General features: G+C 36.2%; 1 protein-coding gene across 2 annotated transcripts in view; it reads left to right on the top strand.

Moving 5' to 3' along the window:
- The window catches only part of COL28A1 (collagen type XXVIII alpha 1 chain), a 57,675-nt gene that overhangs the window by 12,781 nt on the left and 18,508 nt on the right, over positions 1-26,386 (top strand). For both annotated transcript variants that reach the window (XR_014884242.1, XM_010712543.4), the window contains exons 12-24: positions 6,200-6,268; positions 6,879-6,947; positions 8,283-8,351; positions 9,222-9,290; positions 10,386-10,454; positions 11,025-11,093; positions 12,368-12,436; positions 13,521-13,583; positions 15,603-15,674; positions 16,293-16,361; positions 18,799-18,867; positions 21,045-21,113; positions 22,206-22,274. Coding sequence is in view for 1 of the 2 variants with exons in the window: in XM_010712543.4 (XP_010710845.1) it covers positions 6,200-6,268; positions 6,879-6,947; positions 8,283-8,351; positions 9,222-9,290; positions 10,386-10,454; positions 11,025-11,093; positions 12,368-12,436; positions 13,521-13,583; positions 15,603-15,674; positions 16,293-16,361; positions 18,799-18,867; positions 21,045-21,113; positions 22,206-22,274 (894 nt within the window). In the remaining variant the exon portion in view is untranslated. The remainder of the gene's footprint in view (positions 1-6,199; positions 6,269-6,878; positions 6,948-8,282; positions 8,352-9,221; positions 9,291-10,385; positions 10,455-11,024; positions 11,094-12,367; positions 12,437-13,520; positions 13,584-15,602; positions 15,675-16,292; positions 16,362-18,798; positions 18,868-21,044; positions 21,114-22,205; positions 22,275-26,386) is intronic.

Here is a 26,386-nt window from a genome sequence, read left to right as displayed (position 1 = left end):
CATTGTTGATGGGCCATGTTGAGCTTTGAAAGGGGAGATTCAGTTCCTCACGATACAAACTCCAGATCAAGCTCAGCCTACAGATGTTTTGGGTCTCTTCTGTGAGTCTGCAGATCACTCATGTATCTGCCCAGTCCAGTCCATTCCCTAGAACACGTAGAGAAAATTACAAAAGGTCCAGAGGAAAAAAAACTTTAGTAGTTCTTTCAAAGTTAACACACCAAATTGATTAATTAAAATTGTGCAATTTCAGCTTATAACCCTCCATCTGTTGTGAAGACATTTGACTCTTGTTCTCAGAGTAAGAAACTCAGATTTTTGTGTTCCCTAGCCTGTAGTATGTTTTTTGCTGGATGACGCAAAACTATTATTTCTCAAACAAAAAAACACTACTATCTCACTGAAAGAAAGATTATAAGATTAAAAATATGAGAAAGAGAAATAAATAGAAAATCAGAAAAGAGGAAACCTATGCTTGTATCTGCTTTAGTAATATCCTGTATTCTTGCCTGGATTGACAGCAGTATGTTAGATGGCTGGTTAATAGATGGTATCTTGATTAAATCAATAGAATTTGCTTTTGTCAGATGTGCTTCTCGAAGATCACATTGAGCTTATTACAGGAAGGCACAGGCTTTCATAAAGGGACATAGTAGGTAAAGTTAGTGTTTTCTACTGATTGAAACAAAATATCTACTTGCTCTGTGGATATGATGTAAGCTGTAATGCCCAGAAACATTATCCAAATAGAATCTCATCTCTCTTCCAACATTTCTAGTAGCCTGTTTTGTGTGACTTAGGTACTTATGTTCTACATAGCACTTAACTGCATTGGCTAATACAGGAAAATAGCATCCTAACTGACTACTGCGTTTGATAGATTTTTTTTATTATTATTTATTACTACTTATACCATGTGGTTATGGTCTTACTAGAAGACACCTGTGCCTTTCAAAAGCAATAAAAGAAAGGTTATAGGGAAAAATGTGAATATTCCAACATGGAAGATTTCATGCATCTTGGTTTCCTTTCTAAAAAGGAAACAGAATCACCATATTTTTCTAGAAAACAAGGGAGTTCTAAGAATGAATTTAATGCCATTAAATTAATAAATAATTTAATGTCATATATTGCTCTAGCAGAACTCTCACTTCTAAGCTTTTACTGCTTTTTTGCAAAATGAAAGTACCTCATCAGGATCAGCAATGTAAGATGTACAGATACACTTTTGCATAGCATTTTGGTGTTACATAAATGAATTTGCAAAATACATATGCCTGTTATCAAGTTTTTCATTAATTTACTCAAAAATAATTGTTTAACTAATTTTTTAACCTAAAAATACATGTCTGTACAACAGCACAAGTAAGGTTCTGTAACTGTTTGTATTCAAGGCAGTTCTGAAAATCAGGCAGCGACTGAATATTTAAAAAAAAAAAAAAGTGGACAATTCACAAACAGATTTGGTTACACATTATACAATTGGGGCATAAAATCAGGGAGTGGATATGACCTGTGTAGCTGAGGTAGCCACTTACAAGGTGTTCTTATGGCTCTCATTTCAGAAATAACGTTGGGGTTGCTTGTTTAAAGTCTTAGACAAGCTACTGAAAAGAAACAAACACATTTCCAGGAACTGAAAGATATTCCTTACTGGAAAGACTGAGAACATTCTTTAAAAGCCACTGTTAAAGTGAAAGCCACTCTGGAAAATTTCATATGCATAGTAGAATGCTCAATTACCATCTAACATGAGAACTGATGTGTATTCAAACTTCTGAGGAATGAAACAGTTAAGTTTGAATGTGGATATTCAATTAGTTATTTCCCCGAAAACATCTTGAGGTAATACTTTTATGCAAAATCCATTATTGCATTTTTCCCTCAAAATGTGTCCCAGAATAAACTATTCCTGCTCCTTCTCTCATGACTTACAGATTCTTTCCTTGCTTATCTGGCGAGTTACATCCTTCCCAAGAGACAAAAAAATGCAGTTTCCTGGTAAAGTAACATAGTTCCAATGTAGCACAGCTAGCTTAGAAATGTAAAATATCAGTAATATCTGTTAAATATTTGTATCTGCTTACAAATCTGTAAGCAGATCTATCTGTTTCTACTTTCTACTTTGAAAGGAAGTTAAATTTGAAAGCTTGTTTTTCATTTTAGTTTAATTGTTATCACTCAGTCATTATAGTATTAAGGGCTCTGAAATACACTCTTTCTGTTCCTTGCAGTGTGTACTTGCTGTCTTAAAAGTAAAGAAGTTATTTATAGCAGCACTAATCATAACAAACTCTTTGCTGAGGGTTAGACTGTTAATTATATTCCCAAAATTGTCAGTTTTAATGTTAAAATGCTAAGCTCAGTTGAAGAGAAATTTTCCTTCCTGTTGCTCTAGTTGATATTAAATGAAGCTTGAAGAAAAATCCCAACAGAGAAGGAAAGTAGAATTTGAGTAGTGCTCAACAAAAAAAAACGTGACTACAAGGAGGGTATTTTGGAAAGCAGAATTTTACCTCTGAATGTCAGTAATATCTCTGACAGCAATTAATTGTTTTAATACATTTCATATTACCTGTAGCACCATGACTGCAGAAGATTAATGCCAATCTTATTAGTAATTCATATTATTAGTAATATGCAGTTTGAAATACTCTGTCTTTAGAACAGATAGAACTAGTTTCCGATTTTGCTTCCTGTCTGGGAAAGGTTATTTTTCTTTTCCAGTCATCTTCAGGCATTCTCCTTTATCAAGAAGTAAAAAATTGAACTGAGCATTTGGAAAAATATTAACTTCATATGGACTCCCATTAAGACAGCAAGTTGTCTATGTTAACATAGCTCTAACACATGGGTGAACCTGGGAAGGAACAAACGATTTGTAATTGGAAGCATTCCTCAGAGTTATTGTCTTTGGAAAGTTCTGTCTTTGGAAGCTGTCATAAATAGATATGAAACACTTTCCAAACAGAACAAAGGAACACGGTTTATTGTTTCGGTTCAGAGAGGAGCCTGTACTTACCAAAGGCCATTTTTCAGAATGGAACAAGTTCCTATATGATTTCGGATTTAGCTTTGACAAAAGGAGCCGATGTGCTTAGCCTGGCAATGGCTGCTAATTCAGATCTCTGTGAGTGAATGCATGAGAGGGATGAATGGGGAGAGAGCACAGGAGGGAAGTACCATGACAAAACATGAATATGCAGCTGTGCCCTTGGGACAAACAAGCACCAAGCTCAGCAGCAGCTACAGCTGGCTTGTCAACGCGTGTGTGTGTACCATTTCTAGCAGTAGCAGGGTGAGAGGGCATCTCTTGCAGATGTGATCCCTGGCAGAATCTACAGCTTCTCAGGCTGGAGGCCAGAGCTGGGACTTCCCCATCCCTACAAAGAAACCAACTTGCTCAAAGCCTGTTGAATCAAAATGCACTGACTTCAGTAGTCTTCTGATGCAGGCTCAGAAAGTGGGGAGACAGCAATAGTCAACTATTTATGTTGTGTCAGTTTTCCAGTCTGCCACATCCCGTAGGGATGCTTTTGCCCTGGAAGTGGAGCACACCATGGGGCACATGGTGCTGAGATAACTGGTACTGTTCTGCACCTCTACAAACTGATGCACACTCAGAAGCTGAACTTGCATTAGTAATTGAGTCATTGTGACCTGTCAACAGTAAAGAAATTTGGTAGACAAAATTACTCCTTTTGGAATTAAAAAGGAGGTTTCTAATTCACTTCTGAAAATGTGGCTTTTTGTGTATATTATTTTCTAAAAAAATAGTATAAAACATTTCTCTAAAATTCAACTAACTGTTCACTTAAAGGACAGCAGTTCTTAAAATAGAGTTTGTAAACAGAATTAAAGTGAAGACCAGTACTAGCTTTAGTTGTATTATTTTTGGCCTTCTTTAAATTTCCTGCCGATGGGAAATAATAAAATTGGTTTTGATCAGCTGAATTTAGAGGGACATTATGTTCAATTCCAAATTATTCCATGGGGGAAATGGATGTCCAGAAGATGGGCCTTTTGAGGAGAAAAAACAAAACAGCTATGAACAAAACAGGCCAACCGTAACCTGGGGTGCATCAGACCCAGCAGTGCCAGCTGGGAGAGTTTGTCCCACTCTTCTCTGATGTGCCCTCACGTCAAGCACTGAGGGCAGTTTTGGGCACCGCAATATAAAAAGAGCATAAAACTGTTAAAGAGTATTCAAAGGAGGAGCTTAAAGACGGTGAAGAGTCTAGAGAGAAGGACGTATGAGAAGTTGTTGAGTTCACTTTGGTATGCACTGAGCTCTGCTCTGTGGTGACAGTGACAGGGCCTGAGGGAACGACATGGAGCTGTCAGGGGAGGGGCAGCTGAGGGTTAGGGAAAGGGTCTGCACCAGAAGGCAGTGGACATGGAACACGCTGCCCAGGGCAGTGTTCACATCACCAAACTGCTGGAGTTCAAGAAGCATTTGGACAACACTCTCAGACATTGGGTTTGGATTCTGGGTGGTCTTGTGTGAAGCCAGGAGATAGACTCAATGGTCCTTGTGGATCTCTTTCAACTCAGTTATTCTCTGATTCTATTATTCTAATTTTTGTTATATCAGTAAAGAAATGTATCATTTATGATAATCTGAATACATACTGACTTGGGGTTCTGGTCCAAAGCCTTCATGAAAATAAATACAGTTATTTAATCCAGACAGTGAGCTGTATCAAGAAATACATTAAACTACGTTGCTATATCCTATATTTTGGCAAGATCTACATGCATAGAATGCACACTGAAGCAGTATGGATGTTGGTAAAATCCTATTAGTTTCTCAACTCTTCTGGTTACGTATGTTTTCAAAATTGTACCAGCTTTCTCTGATTTTTATCTACCTGATAAGAATTATGTTTTTGATGCTGTATTAACTTACTAAATTATGAAAGTGTGCTCTTTTGAATAAGCATTAAATTTCTTAGCTATTCTTCAAATTATCATATTGTTTAATAATTATCCCAGACTATCCTATTTATAAGGAATTCTAAGTTGTCTTTGAGTTTGTAGATCTTCATTTTATGAGCTTTCTAGAAATAAAATGAAAATGCATGTGAGGCATGTTATTCTTCAGTTGAGATAAAATAATTTTGGAATTCTTTGTGCCTATAACATCACAGATTGCATTAGTTTTCACTAACTATAATACTTGAATTTCCAGCTGAGCCTTAATCTTCAAAGAAATTGTAGATACTGAGTGTTTAGCCTTCCTATATACTGGAAACAGTTTGTATTTAAACACACGTAAGCCCAGTGAGATCATGCTCAAGGTCCTTTGTTGTACCAGGGTCCTGGGACAAATTAATGTGGGGTTATCCTATCAGTTTTACTGCAATTTCTGAACAGAGCAGTGTGGAGCCTGTTCAACACAGTGGTTGTAATCTGTGTGAAGTGCATGGAAGGGGGATGTATATTTGTTAACAACTAACTGAGTTCATTCTGTTTTGGAGAACTTTCAAGTACTTTAAGTTGCAACTGATTGGAAATCATTACTACATTAGCTACGTGAAGTTTTAGAATTACTTAGGTTAAATTGGATCTTAATAACATTTTGAGGCAGTGATTCCAGAATGTATCCACCATTGTGTCAGGACTAGCATTTGTAGCATCAGTCTATGGCAGGAACTCTAGGCAATGAAGATCAGACCTTCAAAGGATTGTATCTGCCTGACCCCTGCTTATATCTCCAAGTGTCAGTTTTGAGGGGATCTGAAGCTTGTTTTCTGTAGAAGATATGATGGATTTGTTAGAAATTTATTAAACCTATGAGAGAATTAGGAACTGCTTCAAAGATAGCACTAAAAACAACAGTTCTGAGGTGAAAAAAAATTTAGTCCTACATTTAAAACATAAATGTGGCTCGATTTCCAAATGAAAGAAGCAAGGGAAACACATACCAAGTTACTGAATAAAGTCAAAACCAAAGACATGATGGAAACAAATATATTTCGAATGGTTTTTAATATCATTATCTACTGCAGCAACTTTTATTGCTGGGATGCTGACCTTGCTACTAACCTAAACATTCCACTCTAAAAGATTTAATTTTTTAACTTAAGATACATATTTCTATAATCCTAAATAATGGAGTGTACAGGTACTGTGAGGGAATTTGATTAAGAAAAGAGACTATTGCATTAGGAGTCTCCTTCCATGTTTTTTGTTCTAGGGAGAACGAGGTCCTATAGGTCCCTATGGTCCTCCAGGAGTCCCTGGCATTGGAGAGCCAGGACCCAAGGTAAGTCTCAATAATACACACATCCATTGAAGTGCAAACAATGTACAAACATTTTAGGGTGAAAGTGCTCGCTTTATCTCAATTATATTTAGACTCAAATTCTTTTAGTCTAAATATAAAACCTGTGTAATATTGATAGGTTTGCATGTTTACATAGGAATGAGGCAACTGGCTTGCCTTTTGCTCAACCCTGAATTTTCATTATGATTGTGCTGAAATATGTCAGACATAGTATCATTTAAGTGAGGATTGAATGTGTGAGGTCAGAGCCAAGCACTAATGAGTAAATATAGTTCAAAGTGTAGAAATACATCTCAATCACTGAAATATACAATCAAGTGACAGATTTGTCTTACTATGTCTTCACTAGTGAACCAATATTCTTCTACACTTTGCTGTTGGCAGGAGGGCTAAAATACAATCTTGGATTCCAAGCGTTAACTGAAATGTATTTTCAAATGCTTCTAATTTATCTTTTATATTTGTTTTACTTCAAGAGATGTTTGATGACCTTTCTGATGACATGCTTAAGTCATCTATATATAAAAGTTTCTCTTTTCAGAAGCATCAAACTGAACTAAAATTGAACTTTCTAATTATTTTTCACAAGGGTTCTCAGGGTCCAGAAGGTAAAATTGGACCTCCAGGACCTATTGGAATTGGTGAGCCAGGAATGACAGTAAGTCATTGATATGTGTATTGGAAGTGAAAATAAGTAAGCCTTAGTGAGCTTTAGTAAGTCTTAGTGATAAACACCAACTGCTATACTGATTCCATAAACCCCTCTGCATAACCTAGAACAACAGGAGTATTTTTGACTATGCCAGCCCAATATTGCAGCAGTAATTTTGTGTGGTTTACCAGAGTAGGAGAATTAAGTCATGTCCAAATGTGTTCTGGTGAAAGAAAAAATTACTTGGTCCCTGTGTGCAAGATTACAGTATTCAGCTTGCAGACAGACATGGAATTGTATGTTGATACGTGTACTTTTCTGAGATAAGGGTATATTTAAAAATAGTCTGAAATATTATTGTAAGGTGAAATTCCAGGAGCTGAGATATTCTGCAACTTTTTATCTGTAATGTGATTTGCATAAAATACAAAGCTCCAAAATGATATGCTTTTACTTATATTTTTAACTCCCAAATTAGAGCAAGGTACCTTTAGCAAGCTTTTTGTAGCTTTGAGAAACAGTTATCTTTTTCTAATAGCCTCCTTGAAAGGTATTTTCAGATTTTAGCAAAGGATTGCACTCTTTCTTTCATTGTTAAGAAGTGCTCGCTGGAGGCTTTTTCTTCCTGCTGGTCAGAGTATGTAATGTGTAGTCCTCTTATTCCATTAAAAATCACAAAAAGGTTGTTAATTAAGAAACCACAAATGTAAATAGCTGTTAGAAGTCATTCTAATATTAGTTTTGAGTTTCTCCTAATGGTAGTGGAAGACTTTTTTCCCCACACACACAAAAAAAGTGGGAACATTTTAATTTAACCAAGATCATCCTTAAAAACTCTTCAGTATCTTTAAAATAATAAAAGAGCTGATTTTTCTGGAAGAACAGAAATTACTACCATAATAAAAAAATAATTAGTATTTATTTAAAACAAAATTGACATTCTCTGAGTATGTATGTTAAGCCAGTCATTTTGCATGGAAAAAAAATTATGTTCAATTAGTGACTGACATCATTTCAGGTACACAAAATTATAGGGAATAAATTTCACAGCAGTAAATATCATTACTGTAATTTATTCCACAGTTACAATTGGGTTTTAAAGATACCATCTTTAAAAGTTAATTATGTTCAGAGCATTTCAGTATTAGCTTCTTCTAATCTAAATCCTCCAATTATGGTTTATTACAATTGTTTTAATCATCTGGACTCAGCCAGCTGTTGTGGAACTGTTTCTAGCTATCTGTGTTGTAAGAGTTGCTAGGAACTATATTAGCAAGTTAGAGAAAAAGTCAGTAAGAAATGAAATGCTGATGTCATCTAATTCTTTTTCTTTTCTTACAGGGACTACGTGGCCTCGATGGTCTGCCAGGTGAGAAAGGTGTACCAGGAGAAGGTATTCAAGGCCAAAAGGTAGTTTTATGGAGTTTATTTCTTTTTAAACATTGTAGAAAGAATTTGCTGTAAAGTCTAAGCTATTTAAGAGAATTGGTTATTCCAGTCTTGGTCTTCTGAATCACCGTGCTCTCTAAATATTCCTCCTAGTTCAAAACTATCAAGATAACTACAAAAGATCTATACCGTTCCTCTCAAGAAGTCAGTGTTTGTCTTATTTATGTGTTCAATAAGGTATCTTATTTTTGTTACTGTTGTCTTCTGAAAAATTATCTATGTTCTCTATTGGAAGAAAATATTCAGGAACTGTTTTCTTTCTGTCATATCATTTTTGGAAGCTAAAAAATGGGTTATATGAGTCTCTGTGGACAGTTACCTCATTAATGGCACTTGTTAATATATGTAAACATTCTTTTTTAAAAAATAAATAGAAACAAACAAAGACTTATGGTAAAATTGCAACCGGGCTTCTCATCAGAATCCTTGAGTGACTTCAAGATTCTCTAGAGCCTTGAACTACTAAATAAAGCAGATTTTTCTTCCTTTCATGGAAACAATGTTAGCCATTTCCTTGCACTGGAAGGTTCTGAGCCACTCTATTTGCTGACAAAATGAACTTATTTTCGCATTCTCAAAATGTGCCTTCCCATTTCCTAGAGTTTAGTTTTCTCCTTTTGAAGCTCTGTTCAACAACACAATGAATGCAGATGAAATTATGAACTACAATTGAATTGCTTTTCTGTAAAACTAGTAATTCCATTGACTGTTTTCCTTGTTTGTTTGCAAAGGAAAACTTTTTTCCTCATTATCTACATTGTGCTGATCAGTTTGTCTTGGATGTTCTTTATAAATTCCTTAGTATGATTCTAAACTTTTTCATATTTCTAGGGTGAAAAAGGCTCTGAAGGCAAAGTTGGTCCAGTGGGACCGCCAGGTCCACCAATAAAAGGTGACAAGGTGAGGGACAGAATATTTTCCTAATCATATTTATAGTTAGTTATATATATAGTAAATTAAAAGATGAATTATTTGCAAAACTGCACAACAGTTGCGTGAATCTTAGGAATCTGTGTGAATCCTGGAATCTCAGGAACTAATTTATACCATTCAATGCAGCTTTGTAGACTGTGCTTATCAATATCAATAAATGAGTCTCATAATGTTAACTGCAAGTACCGAGCACTGTATTCTGTGCAGTAGGGAGTATGAGGGAAGAAATAGACTTTTTTTGTTCTGCATGAATTTATTTCCAAAATGTTGTATAAAATGTGATTTGAATATTTTAAAAATATTGAACACGCTTTCAGTCATATAGTCTAATGGACCTGAGACAGGTAAAGAAACACTCTGGCTTCCGAAATGTGTTAGCTTTTTGTTTCTCAGGCTCACAAAAATGCAGTGATGGCCAGCATAGTAAGTATTTGGAACAATTTCAGTAATTAAGATTTTCTGGTGTAAGTGAAATGAATTATTGTTTTCTGTGGACTGGTGTCACACATCCTGGATATCTCTGTAGGTCCGTGCCACTCCCAGTACCTATACCCTCCCAGTACCTCCCCACCATCATTCTTCTGTTCTCTCCTTAAGTGCTGTACAAAACCTCTGTAATGCCACTTGACAAAGATTTTTCCAAAATATTCTCTAACTGCCCTCTTCATGGTCACAAGCTTTTCTTCTGAGTGTTGTGCAAGATAATCCTTGAAATTAATCTGTCTGCAAATATAAGCTACTGATCCTTCTAGCCTTCACTGTCTATATAAACGAGATAGCGTTTGAAAGAATGAAGAAGTCAGACTTTCATTAGATCAATTGCCATAAGCAGACTTTAAGATTTTGTGGCAGGGGGTTGGAACTTGATTCTTGGAGTTCCTTCCAACCCAAGCCATTCTGTGATTCTATGATTCTGTTCAAAATTCTTATTTCACTCAAAAAGATGCAGTGCAATTCATAATAATTCAGCTTGAGGGACTACTACTCTGTGATTAATTTAAGCATGTTAATCAGCTAACATGATTTACTGCAATTTAGCTCTCTGGAATACTTTTTGTATAGGGTGAACAAGGCCAGGTAGGACCAGAGGGCCCAATAGGACCACCAGGAGTCGGTAATCCAGGAAGCCAGGTAAGTTTGAATGAGGGACAGACAGACACTGAGCTGCAAATATGCCGGAGACAGCTAGCGTGAGCTGAATCATGTATTTGTCTGTTTCATTCTTAAGTCAGAGGGAACCCATAAACAGCCTAGATGTATGTTGTACGATCTGTCCTGCATTTCATCCAGTCTTTTCATAGAGACCCAACCATGACTGAACACAGAGCTGCCCCTGAAGTCCACCGGTTCTGAATTTCAAGCTCTGTTGAAACTTGAACACAGCCTTGAATAGGTGGATGCAGAATAACAGAAATGTCCAAAAAGATATTTTGCTTTGTGTTTTGGGTTTTTGTTTTATTTTTAGAAAAGTTGATTAAAGTTCATGCTTACAACGTACTGTACCAGTGAATCAGATCTTACATGCAGATATTGAGATGCTTCCCATTTGCTTTCTCCCTGAACAGTAACAGTGGTCATTACACTTGGATGAGACTGTAAAATCCACAGAAGAATGACAGTGATGATATAATATAATTGTAAGATGATAGACTCATGGTTAATTTCAAATATAGAATAATATAATGCATTTTTGTTTTATAGGGTAAGCAGGGTCCAAAAGGAAATCCTGGGGCAAAAGGATCTAGAGGTCTTGGTTTACAGGGTCCAAAGGTAATAATTAATACATTATTTTAAAAAATATCTATCACTAGCAAGAAGCAACAAGCAATGTATCTGTGCCAGATTTTCAAGAATGTGCTCTATGAGATGAAAAATTTAACTGTTCACTGGAGAACTGTTCATTGAAAATAGCAATTCACTTTCGAATCTTTGAGGGAAAAACACTCATGTTTTCAAAGTAGAACATGAGACTTCTGCTTTTTGAATATGGATTTTATGTTATAAGTGAACACAAATTTATAAACAAAGTATCTTTCAGACATGTTTCTATCAAATGAATTTAATTCCTCATACATATTACATTTAAATATAAATATATAATTTTAGTAAGCTACTTAGTTGTAAACCAGTTATAGTTTGGACACTCGTTAGGCTTGTCTATCCTTCAGCCTTCCACAGTGACCATGAGAGAGAACCAAAGACAAAGGTAGATACACTGGGAGAGAGAAAAGAGCTTAAATATAGTAGGCAACAGTGCACCATAGCAAGAAGTAGAAAAAGAATGAGAAAATAGGGTACAGAATTACTGCTTCCAAAGTCCAAGTCTCTAGCAATGTCTAGTATCAGGTAAGAGCTGCATGAGAGGAAAAAGGGAATTTGGCAAAATATTCAGGAGAGCTAATGGAATGAACTGATAAATTATGAAGTGGATGTATGCTTCATAATCACCTTGATTTACAAAAGAATCACAGTTGTCACTTCAGCAAAAGCAGCAAGGAGTACAGTCATGTTCATCTGGACATTACTTTGGCACATAAGTAGCAGTCACAGCAACAATGTTTAATAGCAACGTAGGGAAAAATAAGTAGTTCTGAAACATATTAAATATGAAAACATTTTCCTTACTGTGAAAACCAATCTGAAAAACCTAACTGGAAAATTAAATTTCTATTTCTTTAGAAAGAACTAGTTTTATACTACTGGAAAGAAGAATCACAAGGGCAAAACTTTCTCTTAAACAGAAGTTCTGATTTTTCTTTATATGGAATTATCTTTCTCTCAGTGAAAGAAGAGTCTTTGATATATCAACATAAAATAGAAAATACAATGCACTTAAATGAATTGGAACAAGAAGAAGGAAGTTGGAAATATTTACTTAGACTTTTTCCACAGTGCATGGGTGAATAAAATAGATGCAGTCCTACAAGTTACTGGAGTTTTGACAGAAAAGAATGTTTCAGTCAAAAATGACTTGACTGAAAATTTGACCGTTTCTATGTGTAAAGAAGTTAAATAATACAAACAGACGTGTTTTTTGTTATTAGGGTCAACAAGGTGAACATGGACAAAAAGGAGAACCAGGAATCCCAGCAGTTGGAGAACGAGGGGAAAAAGTGAGCCTGTTTTAACTGTTTCTTACAGTGAATTCTATTTTTTTCCCAGGTTACTGATAAACAAAGTAGAAGATTTTGTTTCTATTAATCAACTAAAATCAAATCAAATATATGAGATATTCCATAATTTCAAATTTTTACCCTCTAAAATCAAAATGTCCTTCCCTAAGACTCCTGTGCTCCTAAAACCATTACTGCAGCCGTAACAGAAAGATCTTTGCTAAGCTGGTGAGATACCTCTGTGGCTTGTTAGAAAGGCTGCCACTACTTCAATTCCTCTACAATGATTGGAAACAATGCAGTCTTATCTGATGGCGGTGCTCACACTGCTTTCATGATAGAAAAGATGGTAAGTGCTTGCAGCTTTGACTTCAGCTGCCATTACAAAAGCTGTGTACAAGAACCTTGCCATTTCAAATAGGAATTCCCCCAAAATTGGGGAAGTGACATGGGCTTTTTGAGTTTGGTGATTTTTTTTCATGGAAGAAGCACTGGGCAGGATTGGTTCCTATAGATATTTTCAACTCTTTATAGCAAGACCTGTCTTAGAAGCAACACCTATACCAGTTTGTACAACGAGTGAGGTAGTCTTCAATTCCCACTTTCATTTATGGAACAAACCAGTCTGTGAGCATCATCTGACTCATGCAGTGCAATATATTCAGATAAATCAAAGACTGTAATACAAGTTCACACGAAAAAAAGATTAGTTTAGACAGGCATTTTAGACTGAGCAATCCTTCAATCCAAAATGTTTGACTTTGCAAGAAAATTGCTTTTTTATTATGTTAACATTGTACACAGAATAACAATCAAATTTCATCCATGTTTTTACTTGCTGAATAAATGTAAATTTATTTAACACAAAACCAAGGCTTAAGAAGTAGATGGAAGGCTTTAAGAGAACTTCAGAATCTTATCTTTTTGGATCTATAGAATATTTAACTTGCTGGGAATAACAACCTTTACCTGAGTAAAAATATTGTATCTAATGAGTTAACATTCTAACACACTCTTAGAACCATTTTACAGAATGAAATAATTTATTGATGTATGCTGATACTATTATTTATTCTTCTCTAAGGGTCCGCAAGGAGACCAGGGAATGAAAGGAGATAAGGGAGACCCTGGGAACTCAGGCAAAAAGGCAAGAAAATGTGTTTTCCTGAATATAAAAGCCTTAGATGAAAGAAGACCAAACTCAGCCTTCAACACTTTTCAGATATTTAATAACAAGTAGTTCATTCTGGGGGATGGCATGTGCCAATAGATTTGTCAGGGGAAATGGAGGGTGATAGTTGAGATGTTTCCAGCAAATTTTGTTTACAGTGACTGTCATCTGAATACGCGGCTGTTTTAGCAGTCCTGCCTTTTATGTGCTGTTGACTTCCACTAATTTTCACAGTCTTCACAACAGATAGCTTGTGTCTTAAAGTTTGTTCAGATTTTTCCTGACACAAAGAAATCAGGCTAAATTGATGTAGCCTGCAGTATCTAGAAGAATTGTGAGCTGTGGCTGAAGTTTTCCAGCATGGTATCTAAACTGCCACAAAGATCCAAAACCAAAGTTCCTTGTTTCCAAGGGAAATTCTGAGACTTTAAGAAAATCTCAGGCATGTTACAAGAAAGGTTAATAAATTCAGTATGGTGGAAAGAAGTTTAGAGGGCAGCAAATCAAAGTGACCAATACAGTCAATTTAGAACAAGGAGGAAGGTTTTAGTTTTACTTCATCCAAAGGGTGCTGAGTGAGCAAAACTCATTGCTTTGGCTAGTTGTTGAATGGCTGCTGACAATCCAGGGGCCTTCAAAGTCTGCTGCTGTGCAGCTTTATACGAAGGTAGCACCTTACTAACATATTGAACTGATGAACTGAACATGACTCTGGGGAGACCTCATTGTGACCTTCCAATATTTGAAGGGAGTGTATAACCAGGAGGGGAATGGTTTTCCTCCTTGTCCTATCTTAATTAAGACAGGACAGGTTTAGTTTAGATAGTAGGAGGAAGTTTTTCACTCAGAGGGTGGTGAAGCACTGGAACAGGTTGCCCAAGGAGGTTGTGGATGCCCCACAAGACCAGGCTGGATGTGGCTCTGGGCAGCCTGGTCTAGTTGTTGTTGACCCTGCACATAGCAGGTCTTTTCAACCCAGGCCATTCTATGATTCTATTATTCAGTGTAATATTTTTTAACTATAAATCTTTAATCAGAAAATATCTGAATAGCTGTAGTTAACACCTATTAAGGATGCAACTTCATGTTTTTTCAGCTGCAAGGGCAGTGCAAATACCAACCTTCCACTGTGGATAAATATGTGGCATTTGTGTTGTTACTTAGGGAAAAAAAAAAAAAAATAGAAATCACCTACTATTACAGTTTTTTGAAATGAAGCTCTTGGTATATGAGGAAGATACAACTGAATTGAGATTAAAGATTGAGTTAAAGTTACATTTAGCTTTTGTACTTGATGATGCTGAATTTTTCTTTCACATACATTATTCTAATGATCATCTTGATATTATCACCTTTATTGTTGAAATTCATTATAACTTAAAATGTTAGCACTGAGCAGCTGCTTTGTGTATTCAGGACAATGCAAAGAACAGTCTGCTGTGAACAGTGGGCACAGAGATGTTATGTCAGTTTTATGGAAGATGTCTTGCAGAAATGGGACCCTCAGGGATGCTAAACAACAGCAGACTCTGAACTACCATGTCCATCAAGACCTCAAATCAAAGATGAATGTTTAAACTTCATTTTAATCTAATTTTCATTTTCTGAATTACCTGCAATTGTTCTAATACACTAATTCGGTTGACATTATGCAAAAAAATCAAAATTTTCCTATATGATTTTCCTAAACCTAATGTAATATGTGGAACCTAAGCCTTTTTATGACTATCTCAGCGTGCTGATATGGAAAGAGGAGGAACTAAGGTAAATGGTATGACTGTTCAGATGTTTAAATATGAAATTAAAAAATCGAAAAGATTATGAGTAAACAAACGTTTTTATCTCTCATCTAGTTAAATTTAAGACATTTGGAGCAGATTCTAAAACTGAGTGGGATTTCAGACTGAATGAAGCATCTAAATTTCTAACTATGGGCTTCATTCAGCTGTGAATGAAATTTTGCTTTAATTTAAACCAAAGCTTTACTTTTTTCAGGGTGACTCAGGAGAAAAAGGATCCCAGGGACTGGTTGGTTCTAAAGGAGAAAAAGGCTTATCTGGAGCAAAAGTAAGCTGCTTCTTTCAGGGCAACCCTTCAGTTTGTATTTCATACACAAAAATTTATGGGATATATTTAACATACAAATTTCTCAAGTGTACCATGCTTTAGAAAGCCAAAACAATCCTGTTGTTTGTCCTGTTTGTACTAAATGACATGAGCGTCTTGAGAAGAGAAAGAACAGGGAAATGTAATTATAAACTTCATAGTTATGCTTAAGCACTGAGAAGCTAAATTAAAATTGCCAGAGTGATTCTAATAATAAACATTTTGCAAATTTTGTCTTGGAAACATTAGCTTTCTATCAGAGTATTTTGTGAGTATTAAGTATTACTCTGAATGGTAAGTAAACTGAAATAATACCAATTCTGGTTATTATTCTGGCTTAGTATGCCAGACAAAAAAAAATAATTACTATTTTAAAAAAATCATATATAAAGTTAAACCATAATTATTTAAAACTTGAATATTAGACCATCTTCCACAATGTTTTTTTCCCAAATATTGTCAATTTTTATGTAAAGTTCTACAGATGTTTTTATAATATAAAGTTTTGGGAAAAAAAAAAAAAGTTACTTGTGCAGAAAATTATACTGCTGAAATGAGAGTTATGCTATTTTATAACAGGGTGAACCTGGAGAGAGAGGGCCACCTGGTGTTGCCGGATCATCTGTTAAGGGGCCTCCTGGACCAAAGGTGATTATCTAGTATGCATCTGCTGGAGACCAGCGACTGGATATTTTTTAGTGCACATTTCTGTCAAAGGTGAAGGAATGCAAATTAAAGAAGTCAAAATTTCTTTTTGTAGTAATAAAGCTGAGTGCATTTTAGAGGTCAAGAGTACTGAGAATACCAAAAATTAACATAGTGTTTTGTGGCCACAGAACATGGTATTGGACTTAGTGGGTGCTTATTTTCTTAAGCATTTTTTTTCTTGGAAAGTCTAAAGATTTCCTGCATGCAGCAGTGAGCTCGTGCAGGAATAAATGCTGAACTAGAAGACTTTTTGGGAGTGAATGTTTGTGTGTGAATCTTTGCATGTCATTTTCAAGAGAATAACTGGACTGTATGCACTACTTTAAATAAAATGCTATATACCAGATAACTAGAGCTATATCCCCTTCATTTTATCTACAGAAAAAATGTACTTGAATTGGATGGTACTTGTCCTTCTGAGGAAAATATGCTGATTTAGCAACTAGTTAGTAAAACTAACTTTCAAGGTTTTGAAAACATTTGAATATTCACAAATTCCCATTTTTATTTTATTAAAAAAAAAAATAGTGGCTGTTTTATAATATTAAGTTCAGCATTAATTGATGCTCTTCAGCTTTGGTATAGTAATCACTAATAGACACTCAGTGACTGAAGACATTTCATCTCAGTTTTCTTCTTCCTTCAGTATATATATTTGCACCTACACACATGCACATGTAGGTATTGTATATGCGGTGTACTTAACAGGCTGGCAACAGAACATCACAGAGGGCTGGGTTGTGGTTTGAGCTGGTTTGTGTACAGATGAGGTAGGAAAGAGAGAACAAGCTCAGGGTATAGCTGCAGTAAAAATGCAACTACTGAGAAGAAAGAAAGGAGTGTGAGGTGCCCATATCTCTTATTTTAGATTAAAATCATAATAAATTGCAAAACTTTGTGCAAGAAAATATAAGTGGCATGCTGTAACATGTGACTTGCATGAAGACAGGTTTCAGGACACCAGTCAGCCTTCTGGACATAGTGCCATTTTCTTCATTAATGTGACATTTTTTAATAGACCAGTAAGTCATTTGTATGACAGTCTTGCTGAAAATAATAATTTTGTAGACTTTTCTGCCCTTTCACTCTAATTTGATCAGTTTGGTACAGTTCATTACACCTTCATCGCAGAAGAGCCACAATAAAAATTCACTGGAGCCTGTGGGAATTTTCGGACTCTTTACTAGATTTTATATCAGGCTTTTATGTGCAGAAACTAATACATCAGTATAAGTAGTCTGAGTATTTATAAAGTGCAAGTTGATTTTTAAAATATATAAAAATCTTTGCTGATTTAGTTCTATAATAATTTTTTTGTTTAAACAAAATCCTCTTGTGTTTCTGCCAACTGCTCAAAAATATAACAGACTGCACAGGTCTGTAATCTCTCTTCATTGTGGAAAGTAAAATGCTTTGCTAGCATTCATGTTCTTGGAACATCCTGGTATCTGAAGTAGTCAAGCCAGGCATACATTTATTAGACGAGGAAATGACATATTTTGCAGTCCCAGGAGTTGTCATGGTCTGAGGTCTTCTTAGTATATCTCTAAGTATTTAATGTAATAGTAGATCTACGTGTAACTCCTGAACAGCTGTGGTTGTGTACTTGGAAATTTATTTATTTTGAGCTACACCCACGTTTGGGGATTAGATGTTCATTTCCCTAGACAGCCATTATGCTGTTACTAACATGGAGACAGTAACATTAGATAGCAGTTTTTATTTCAGATTCCTTTCTCATCGTTGCAGTTGCTGCATGTTTTTGACAGAACCTTTAACCTGTATTCCCCAGTGAATGTCCTGAAATACTGAGTTTCTCAGTACTTTTAAAAAATAGCAAAAGTTTCACTGGAAACTAAAATTTTCTTTTAATGATGCTTAAAGTAAAAAATCTGTTGCCATAAATTGAATATCAGAAAAGTAGTCCAAGAGTTAGCATGAGAAAAGTGAAATCTAAGCCTCTTTGCTTTCCAGGAAAGTCATTGGCAGGGCTAAAATTACCCAGGGTAATATCTGAAGAAAAACTCAGTTTTCTTCCTGGGTCTTCATAAAATTCATCCTGTGGAGTTTGCAACTCTGAAATGCTGTGCCATTGCATTTGTAGCCTTTCTAAATATAACCTGTCTTTGCCATCACTTCTAATTTCTTTGCTGTCCTCTGCACTCTGGCAGGAACAAGGTTACATCAGCCTTACACCAGCCTGTGCTAGCTTAGGGTAGTAGAAACTTCCTGTCAAAGTATTCATTTCATACTACCTAGCTCAGCAATTGTCATGTCAATGTCATAAAGAGTGGAATATTTGTTCTTTTCTGTAAAATCTCAAATATTAATAATGAAAATAATGAAAATGTCTTTGGTTTTATTCCTTTTTAAATAGGGAGATCCAGGACCTATTGGGCCACCAGGAGAAGATGGACGTCCTGGAGATTCAAGAAAGGGTCCAATGGTAGGAATTTTGAGACAAAGTTGGAAAGCAAATCTGAGATGTGCAAAGCTCCTGTGAAAGTGTAGAAACTGCCTGAGCAACGTTTTTTTGCCTGATGATGTCTATGAAAGTGAAAGCTATGGGCACATTTATGTCTATATTCGTTTCTCTTTTTATTTATTTTTAAGAGCAACAGAGCAACTGTCTCTACAGTGCTGCTTCAGGAAATAACTTTAAAACAAGTAGTGTCAGTGAATTAATTCAGCATGTCATCTGTGACAAAAATGTCACCTGCCTTGTTGCAAGTACACTGACTCACTGGGATTGTATTATCCAGATAATACAATCAAAAACTGTGCTGTGAGAAGCAGTAATCACAGACATGCTGTATTGTAGCCACCTCTATTTTATTTCTGATGCGGCCATTAAAAATAAAACAAACAAAACAACACACAAACAACTACATAATTTGGGCCAAAGAGCTGTCTGTTATAGCAGATTTGGCAGTAGATTTATGATTTAAGTAGATTTATAATTATGTTACTAATGGCAAATCCAATTACCTGACAGAATCCCAGTCATTAAAGAAGAGATTGTGTTAACGTGTGTTTGGTATTTACAGTGGTTTGCTAAAATTAAATGAAAATCTGTTTGGCAGGTTTTTTTACTATGCTGGAACTGAAAGTAAAAACTGAGATGAACTCATATTTTATGATTTTAATTGAGGCCCTGGGGTGTGTCCAAAGAAGGGGAGTGAAAATGTTGAAGGGTCTGGAACACAAGTCTTACGAGGAGCAACTGAGGGAAGTGGGATTGTTCAGTATGGAGAAGAGGAGGCTCAAGGAAATACTTAATTACTCTCCAACAGCTACCTGAAAGGAGGTTGAAGCAAGGTGGGAGTTAATCTCTTCTCCCAGGTGGTAGATTGAGGGGTAGTGGCCTTAAGTTGTGCCAGTGGAGGTTCAAATTGGATATTAGGATGAATTTCTTCTCAGAAAGAGTGGTGAGGCATTGGAACAGGCTGCCCAGGGAAGTGGTGAAATCATCATCCCCAGAGGCGTTCAAGAAGTATGTAAATGTGGCACTGAGGGACATGTGATTTAGCTGATGGTTTAGAAGGCTTGGTGGTGGTAAGTTGTCAGTTGGACTAGATGATGATCTTAGTGGTCCTTTCCAAGCTTAATGATTCTAAGTTTCTATGATTCTATGAACTAACCTTCCATCAGTCTACAGTAGAGTCCATTTACCTTTCTTTGTTCTCTAGTATTGTGTGAAGGGATGTGCAGTGTCCCCTGCATGGCTGTATGCGTGCCGTGCTTAGATGTAGGGTGAATGTGTGACTTACAGGTATCAACAAGGAATTCCACTTGTTTTGGCAGTCGCATAGGAACACCTTTAGTGCAAACTGCCAATGTACCTTGAGAGATGCATTATAGTATTAAGTTTTATTTTGTGATAAATGAGAATAAAGAACTGGCCTTAATGAACATGGAGAAGACTGAGGTACTCAACAAGTTTTTTGCCTTGGTGGCCTTGGGGAACAAAATCCCTTCCATTGTAAGAGAAGAGCAAGTCAGAGACTGCCTTATGAGACAACATGTGCAAGTCTATGGGGTCGGATGACATGCATCCCAGGGTCCTGAAGAAGCTGGCTGATGTGGTTGCCAAACCATTCTCCATCATATTTAAAAAATCATGGCTGTCAGGTAAAATCCCTGGTGACTGGAGAAAGAGGTACATCACTTCCATTCTAAAGAAAGAGAGAAAGGAAGAGTTGGGAAACAGCAATCCAGTAAGCCTCATGTCTGTGCCTGGGAAGATAATGGAGCAGATGTGTTAAGGCACATGGAAGAAGAGGAGGTGATATAGCCAGCATAGCTTCACCAAGGGTAGATCACGCCTGACCAATCTGTTGGCCTTCCTACAATGGAGTGACTGCTTCAGTGGACAATGGAAGGGTGACTAATGACATCTATGTGTACTTGTGCAAGGTCTTTGACACAATCTCATGTGACATTGCTCTCTAAATTGGTGAGATATAGATTTAAAGGACAATTCAGTGGATAAAGAATTGTTTCAATGGTCACAGCCAAAGCATTCTTACAAATGACTCTAAGTCCTGGTGGAGGCCTTTTAATGTGTTACATTACAATGATTTAGTTACATGCACAATGCCTGATTTATTACTTTGTATTTAGGGTAACCCAGGACCACCTGGACCACCTGGACTCCGTGGAGAAAAAGGTGAAGGCCACAAAGGTGAAGCTGTAAGTATAATTCTTTACTGTTTACTCTTATAATTACATTCTGTACTTAGTGTTATAAAAGACAAAAATTGCTTTGTATGCTCTGTATTAGTCACTTAGTTAAGTATAACTAAACTTCTCTTTCATCCTTCACCAATTTTAAATATCTCAGATTTGTTATGAAGTCCTTTCCTGTCCTGGATACAGTACTAGATTTACAGACAATCAGAACTGGGCATAAACTGAACTGCTTTTGTTTCAGCATCATGAAAGGGATTTTATGTAATTTAATTAAAGTCTTCATGGCTGCTCAATATGTATTCACATTATGTAATAAGATTACATTACGTATGTAATGTTATTATTGCTTTGAATTCCTTCCTCTCTTCCTTTTTTTTTCTTTCTTCCTTATTTTCTCTTCAAGAGAAAATATCTGCTTGGCCAAACCATTCATTAATAAAACTGTAACTGCTGATTATATTCTGCTCAGTTATAGGATGGAAAACTTAGGTGTATGTATGTGTGCATGCTGCATTTCCATTAGTGACCAAACAATAAGAAGAGCTTTACTCAGCAGTAGTATTCCTTAAATTATGCTTATTACAAGACTCCTATCTCCAAATGCTGTAAGAGTCATGCTTCTCTGCAAATCAATCAGAGACTTCAGTAAAAACTGTCTGTGTTTCTCCTTGCCATATGAATACACATCTTTGAAATATTTGCAGGCGGTAGCATGTGTCTTTCCCATTCTTAGGCCAACTTTGCCTACCTCATGACCTGTAAAGATAAATTCTGTAAACTACAAGCAGATATGAACAATAGTTATGTCGCTAAGTCTAAGTAGCTTTACTGTAGAGCAAAGACATTTCCTCTGAATGCTGAAAGGGAGGGTAGGGATGCCTTCAGCAGTACGAAGGGCAGGTGAAGGGGTTGTGAAGGATTGAGCAGGGAATAATAACAATGGCCGTTGCGCAGTACACAATAGAAATACTGCAAATTTGAGAACAACAGAAACAGATTAATAACTACTGCTGAAATTCTCTTCTTTATTGCAGAACATAACTACTACTTCTTTAGGACAACTAATGACAAGCTGTATTCTTCTTGTACCAGGGACCACCAGGACCAGCAGGCCCTCCAGGACCAGCAGGCCCAAGCAGTGTGGGAGATCCTGGACCAAAGGTATGTAGAATGGTTGTACATGCATCTGACTAGTAGACAATGTAGACAAATATCTCCCTACAAAATGCATTACAATGACAAAATGTTGAAATTTCATATCCCACTTTGCTTTTCAATTCAAAGAAAAGCTTGTAAAAGATTTTTCTACCTTGTCAGATGCAAACCAGTTCTTGCTTTATATCTTCAGATTTTCCATACACCAAAAGAATCAGAGTGTTTTTATGTGCTGGAATTTCCATATGGAAGTCAGAATCCAATGCAGGCAGGATACTGCTTAGTAATTACTCACCTTCTTTCTTCTATGGCAACGAAAAGGGCAAGGCTCCGAACAAATAAGGAGAAATAGTGATTACAGGTGAAACAGTGATGTATTTTTAAAGTTCCTAGGCAAAAAATGAACACACAAACAAAAGGAAACAATAAAGAGATTAGAAGTTCAACACTGAAATACTTCTGAGTTTGTTTGTTTGCTTTATTATAAAACACAAAATAGCTGAAGTGTTACAAAGCTCCATGCAGTGTGTAATTGGTCTAAAAAGTCACACTGTAGCTACTATGTTATAAAAACTCAGAAAAAAGAAAATTATGGCTGAAATTATATTATAAATTGCTTTATGGTGTCCTGCAGAGTGGTTTAATTAATAATTTCCTTATTAGGTGTGAAACAGGAAACACAGAGCATGTTGTAGTAGAAAGCAAAATAAACATTACCATTTTTTCCCCCAAACATAACTTTTAACTTCAGTTCTCAGAGCATGAAAGTTCCCATCAAAAATAAACAATAACAATAATGTCTTAAAAACATATCCACAATGAAGGAAAAACTGAAGGCCATTCATCCATAGAATTACCAATAGTCTGATGACAGGGACCTGAAACACCTGGATTTGTGCTTCTGTTCAGAGCTACCACTTACTGATACAAGACATTCCACCTGAAGTAATACAGAATCTGGCACATGCCAAGACTAAAGAACATAATTTCATTTATGGCAGTCAGTATAGACTTGCAGAAAACTGCACTAAATTTTTTTTTCCAAATAAAGATTTTACATTTGATATAATACAATCTTACAAAATATTTTTCTTGTTACTGCAGAATAACATTTCATTGAAACCCTAGAATATTGTAGAAGATTATTAAAGCAGTTATTACATAAAAATATAACTTAAGGCTGCAAAATGTCTAGGGACAACTTTACATCTGGAATTCCCCCTTGACTATTATTCTGGAGAGTAGTATTTCCTCCAGAAAAATAAATTGGTAGGTCATGTCAGGTAATCAGATAAGGTGATCTCTCACTAAGATGACCATGGCTGAAATATTTAAAAACCAAGAAATTTAAAACAAAATTTCATTGGGAATATAGGGATTGAATGTAAGGAAATTTGAGTTAAACAAATCCGAAATGCAATTAAAAGGGTTTTTGTTTGTTTGTTTGTTTTCTTGCTTTTAAGTGAAACAAAATCACCACAATAATTGCAGTAGAATTCACACAAAGTTTGAAGTCTTTAATCTCTACAGAATTTCCTGGAAGCATAGGGGAAAATAATTCACCTGAACAGTGAAAATCCCTCAAGAAATTAGTTCGTAAAATGGATGATCTTATGTTCACTGGCTATCTCTCATCCTTTACATGTAAAAAAAAAAAAAAAAAAAAAAAAAAAAAGCCAACAATCTCAGAATGTTAAAAGAACATTTATTCCATAAAAGAGATTCATAAATTTGCTCACTAGTCAATTTGAAATTCCTTTGAGTATCATTACATTCCTTTGAGTATCATTACATAAGAATATTCCATTCAGCTGAATCAGATTCTGTTCTCCCTGCTCTCAGAAAAGGCTCATGTATTTCACACTGCAAGATAGAAATTTTATATATCAGAGGTCAAATTTACATGAAAACAAAATTGGAACATGTGGAATGCATTCAATCTGGGTAGCACACTATTTTCTATAGCATTTAAACAGGGGCAGATAATGTCAGAGTAAAATAAAAAATATACACATAAGCAATATTGCCAAATAGATGGGTTACAGACACTCAAGAATGAGAGCACAGCACCAAGCATAAAGTTTCATTCTCAGTAATCACATAACAGGAGGATTATTAAAACCCCTAGCACAGCATGAACACTTGGGATGGATCCATTTGCAATGTTAATAACTTCTGAAGCTTGAGGCAACTCTATTTGAACTAAAATGAAAAAGGTAGAGATGCAAGGTCTTTTTTCTTAAATTCTTATATCAACCAGCTCTCACTAAAGAGATTGCTGCAGTGTCTGTTGTGTGTTTCAGTACCAAATATACGTCTTACAGTAAATGAGATACATGTCCTTGGAGACCAAAATTTATTTTTCATGTGAACATGACATTTGGTCATTTCATGAGCTTTCTTGATCAAATGATAAGAAATAAGTTTTGGAGTCCTGTACTTTTATTGTCACAGAAGCATGGAGAGGCTTGAGTTGGAAGAGACCTTAAAGATCATCTGTTTTCAATCCCTCTGCCGTGGGCAGGACTGCCACCCACAGATCAGGCTGCCCAGGGCCCCATCCAACCGGACCTTGAAAACCTCCAGGGATGGGGCACCCACACCTTCTCTGTTCCACACCTTCTGAGTAAAAAGTTGCTTGCTAACATCTGATCTAAATCTCCTCTCTTTTTATTAAAACTATTCCCTCTTGTCCTATCACTATCAGACTGTGTAAAAAGACAGTCTCCTTCCTGTTTATAAGTTCTCTTTAAGTACTGGAAGGCCGTAATGAGATCTTCCTGGAGCTTTCTCCTCTCCGGGCTGAACAAACCCAGATCCTTCAGCCCTTCTGCATAAGAGAGGTGCTCCACCCCTCTGATCATCTTTGTGGTCCTTCTTCGGACCCTCTCTGACAGCTCCATGTTTTTCTTGTGCTGAGGGGCCCAGACCTGGCCATAGTACTCCAGGTGAATCCTCATGAGGACAAAGTAGTGAGGAATAGTCACCTCCTTCACCCTGCTGGCCTCTCCTCTTTTGATGCAGCCCAGGACACTGCAAGTGCACTGTTAGCTCATGCCAAACTTTTAATCCCCCAGGACCCCCAGATCTTTTCTCAGCAGGACTGATCTCAGTGAGTTCTTCTCCTAGTCTGTGCATGTATCAGGGATTACCCCGACTCAACATCTTGCAACACCTGGCACATGGTCTTATCGAATCTCAGTATGTTCACATGTGTCCACAACTCTGGTTTGTTCAGGTCCCTTTCAATGGCATCCCTTCCTTCTGCTGTATTAACTGCATCACATGGCTTAGTGTCTTAGTAGTCTTGACTCAGCTTTTTATTTCTTGTTTCTGTGATGTTTTTCTAGTTCACCGATGGTGACTTAGCTTGTCTACAAGCACAGTGCAGGAAATAAATTAGAGCTCATCAAAGAGCAGCACTAATCCTTTTTGAAATGAATTCCCTGGAGAACAGCTTAGTGTTACACCTTAGGAAAAAAAGCCTGCTCCCTTTTGCAACTTGTAAAGCAAAATGAAAACCTTTTCTCTAAGCCAAGAAATACAAAAATTTTGATAATTGCTATAAACCTCTACAAAAGAGCTTTTCATTGAGACATCTGGTATTAACTAAGCATGTGAGGCTAAAATTTGATCCTTTACCTGCAATGACCCTGTATAAGAATGTATTACTCGTGGGAGAAAGAGAGACAAAACTTCAAGACATACTTGTGCTTTTTTTTGTCAGGGCTGATTTAAGAGTAGGTTGCAACTGCAGCAAAATGGAATACTGCAAATTGTCTATTTGCTCAGTACCTTCCCTTCAAAATGGCTTCAGATTTCTTCCTTGTCCACAGCAGCCCAGAATCTCTTAAAAACAGTGTATACTGCAAAGCAAAGTTATACATTGTCAGTATAACTTCCTCATAGCTTTGACACATCTGGCAAGTTTCAGAAGCTTGAGAAGGGAAAACTTTGGCTGCTCTTTGCTTCATCTGCTTAGGGCTGTTTCATACAAGGACACTGAGAATCAATAATTTGTCTCTTGATAACAGAAGAAATTTAAAAGGAAGGTGGCTACATTTGCCTAGTCTCATACTATTTGCTAATAATACAAAAATCTCAAGCGAATGGTAGGG

This window comes from Meleagris gallopavo, chromosome 6 (genome assembly GCF_905368555.1).
Source record: "Meleagris gallopavo chromosome 6, MGAL_WU_HG_1.1, whole genome shotgun sequence".
NCBI lineage: Eukaryota > Metazoa > Chordata > Aves > Galliformes > Phasianidae > Meleagris > Meleagris gallopavo.
The sequence above is the reverse complement of the archived record's forward strand: the minus strand, read 5'-3'. Positions and strand labels throughout refer to the sequence as shown.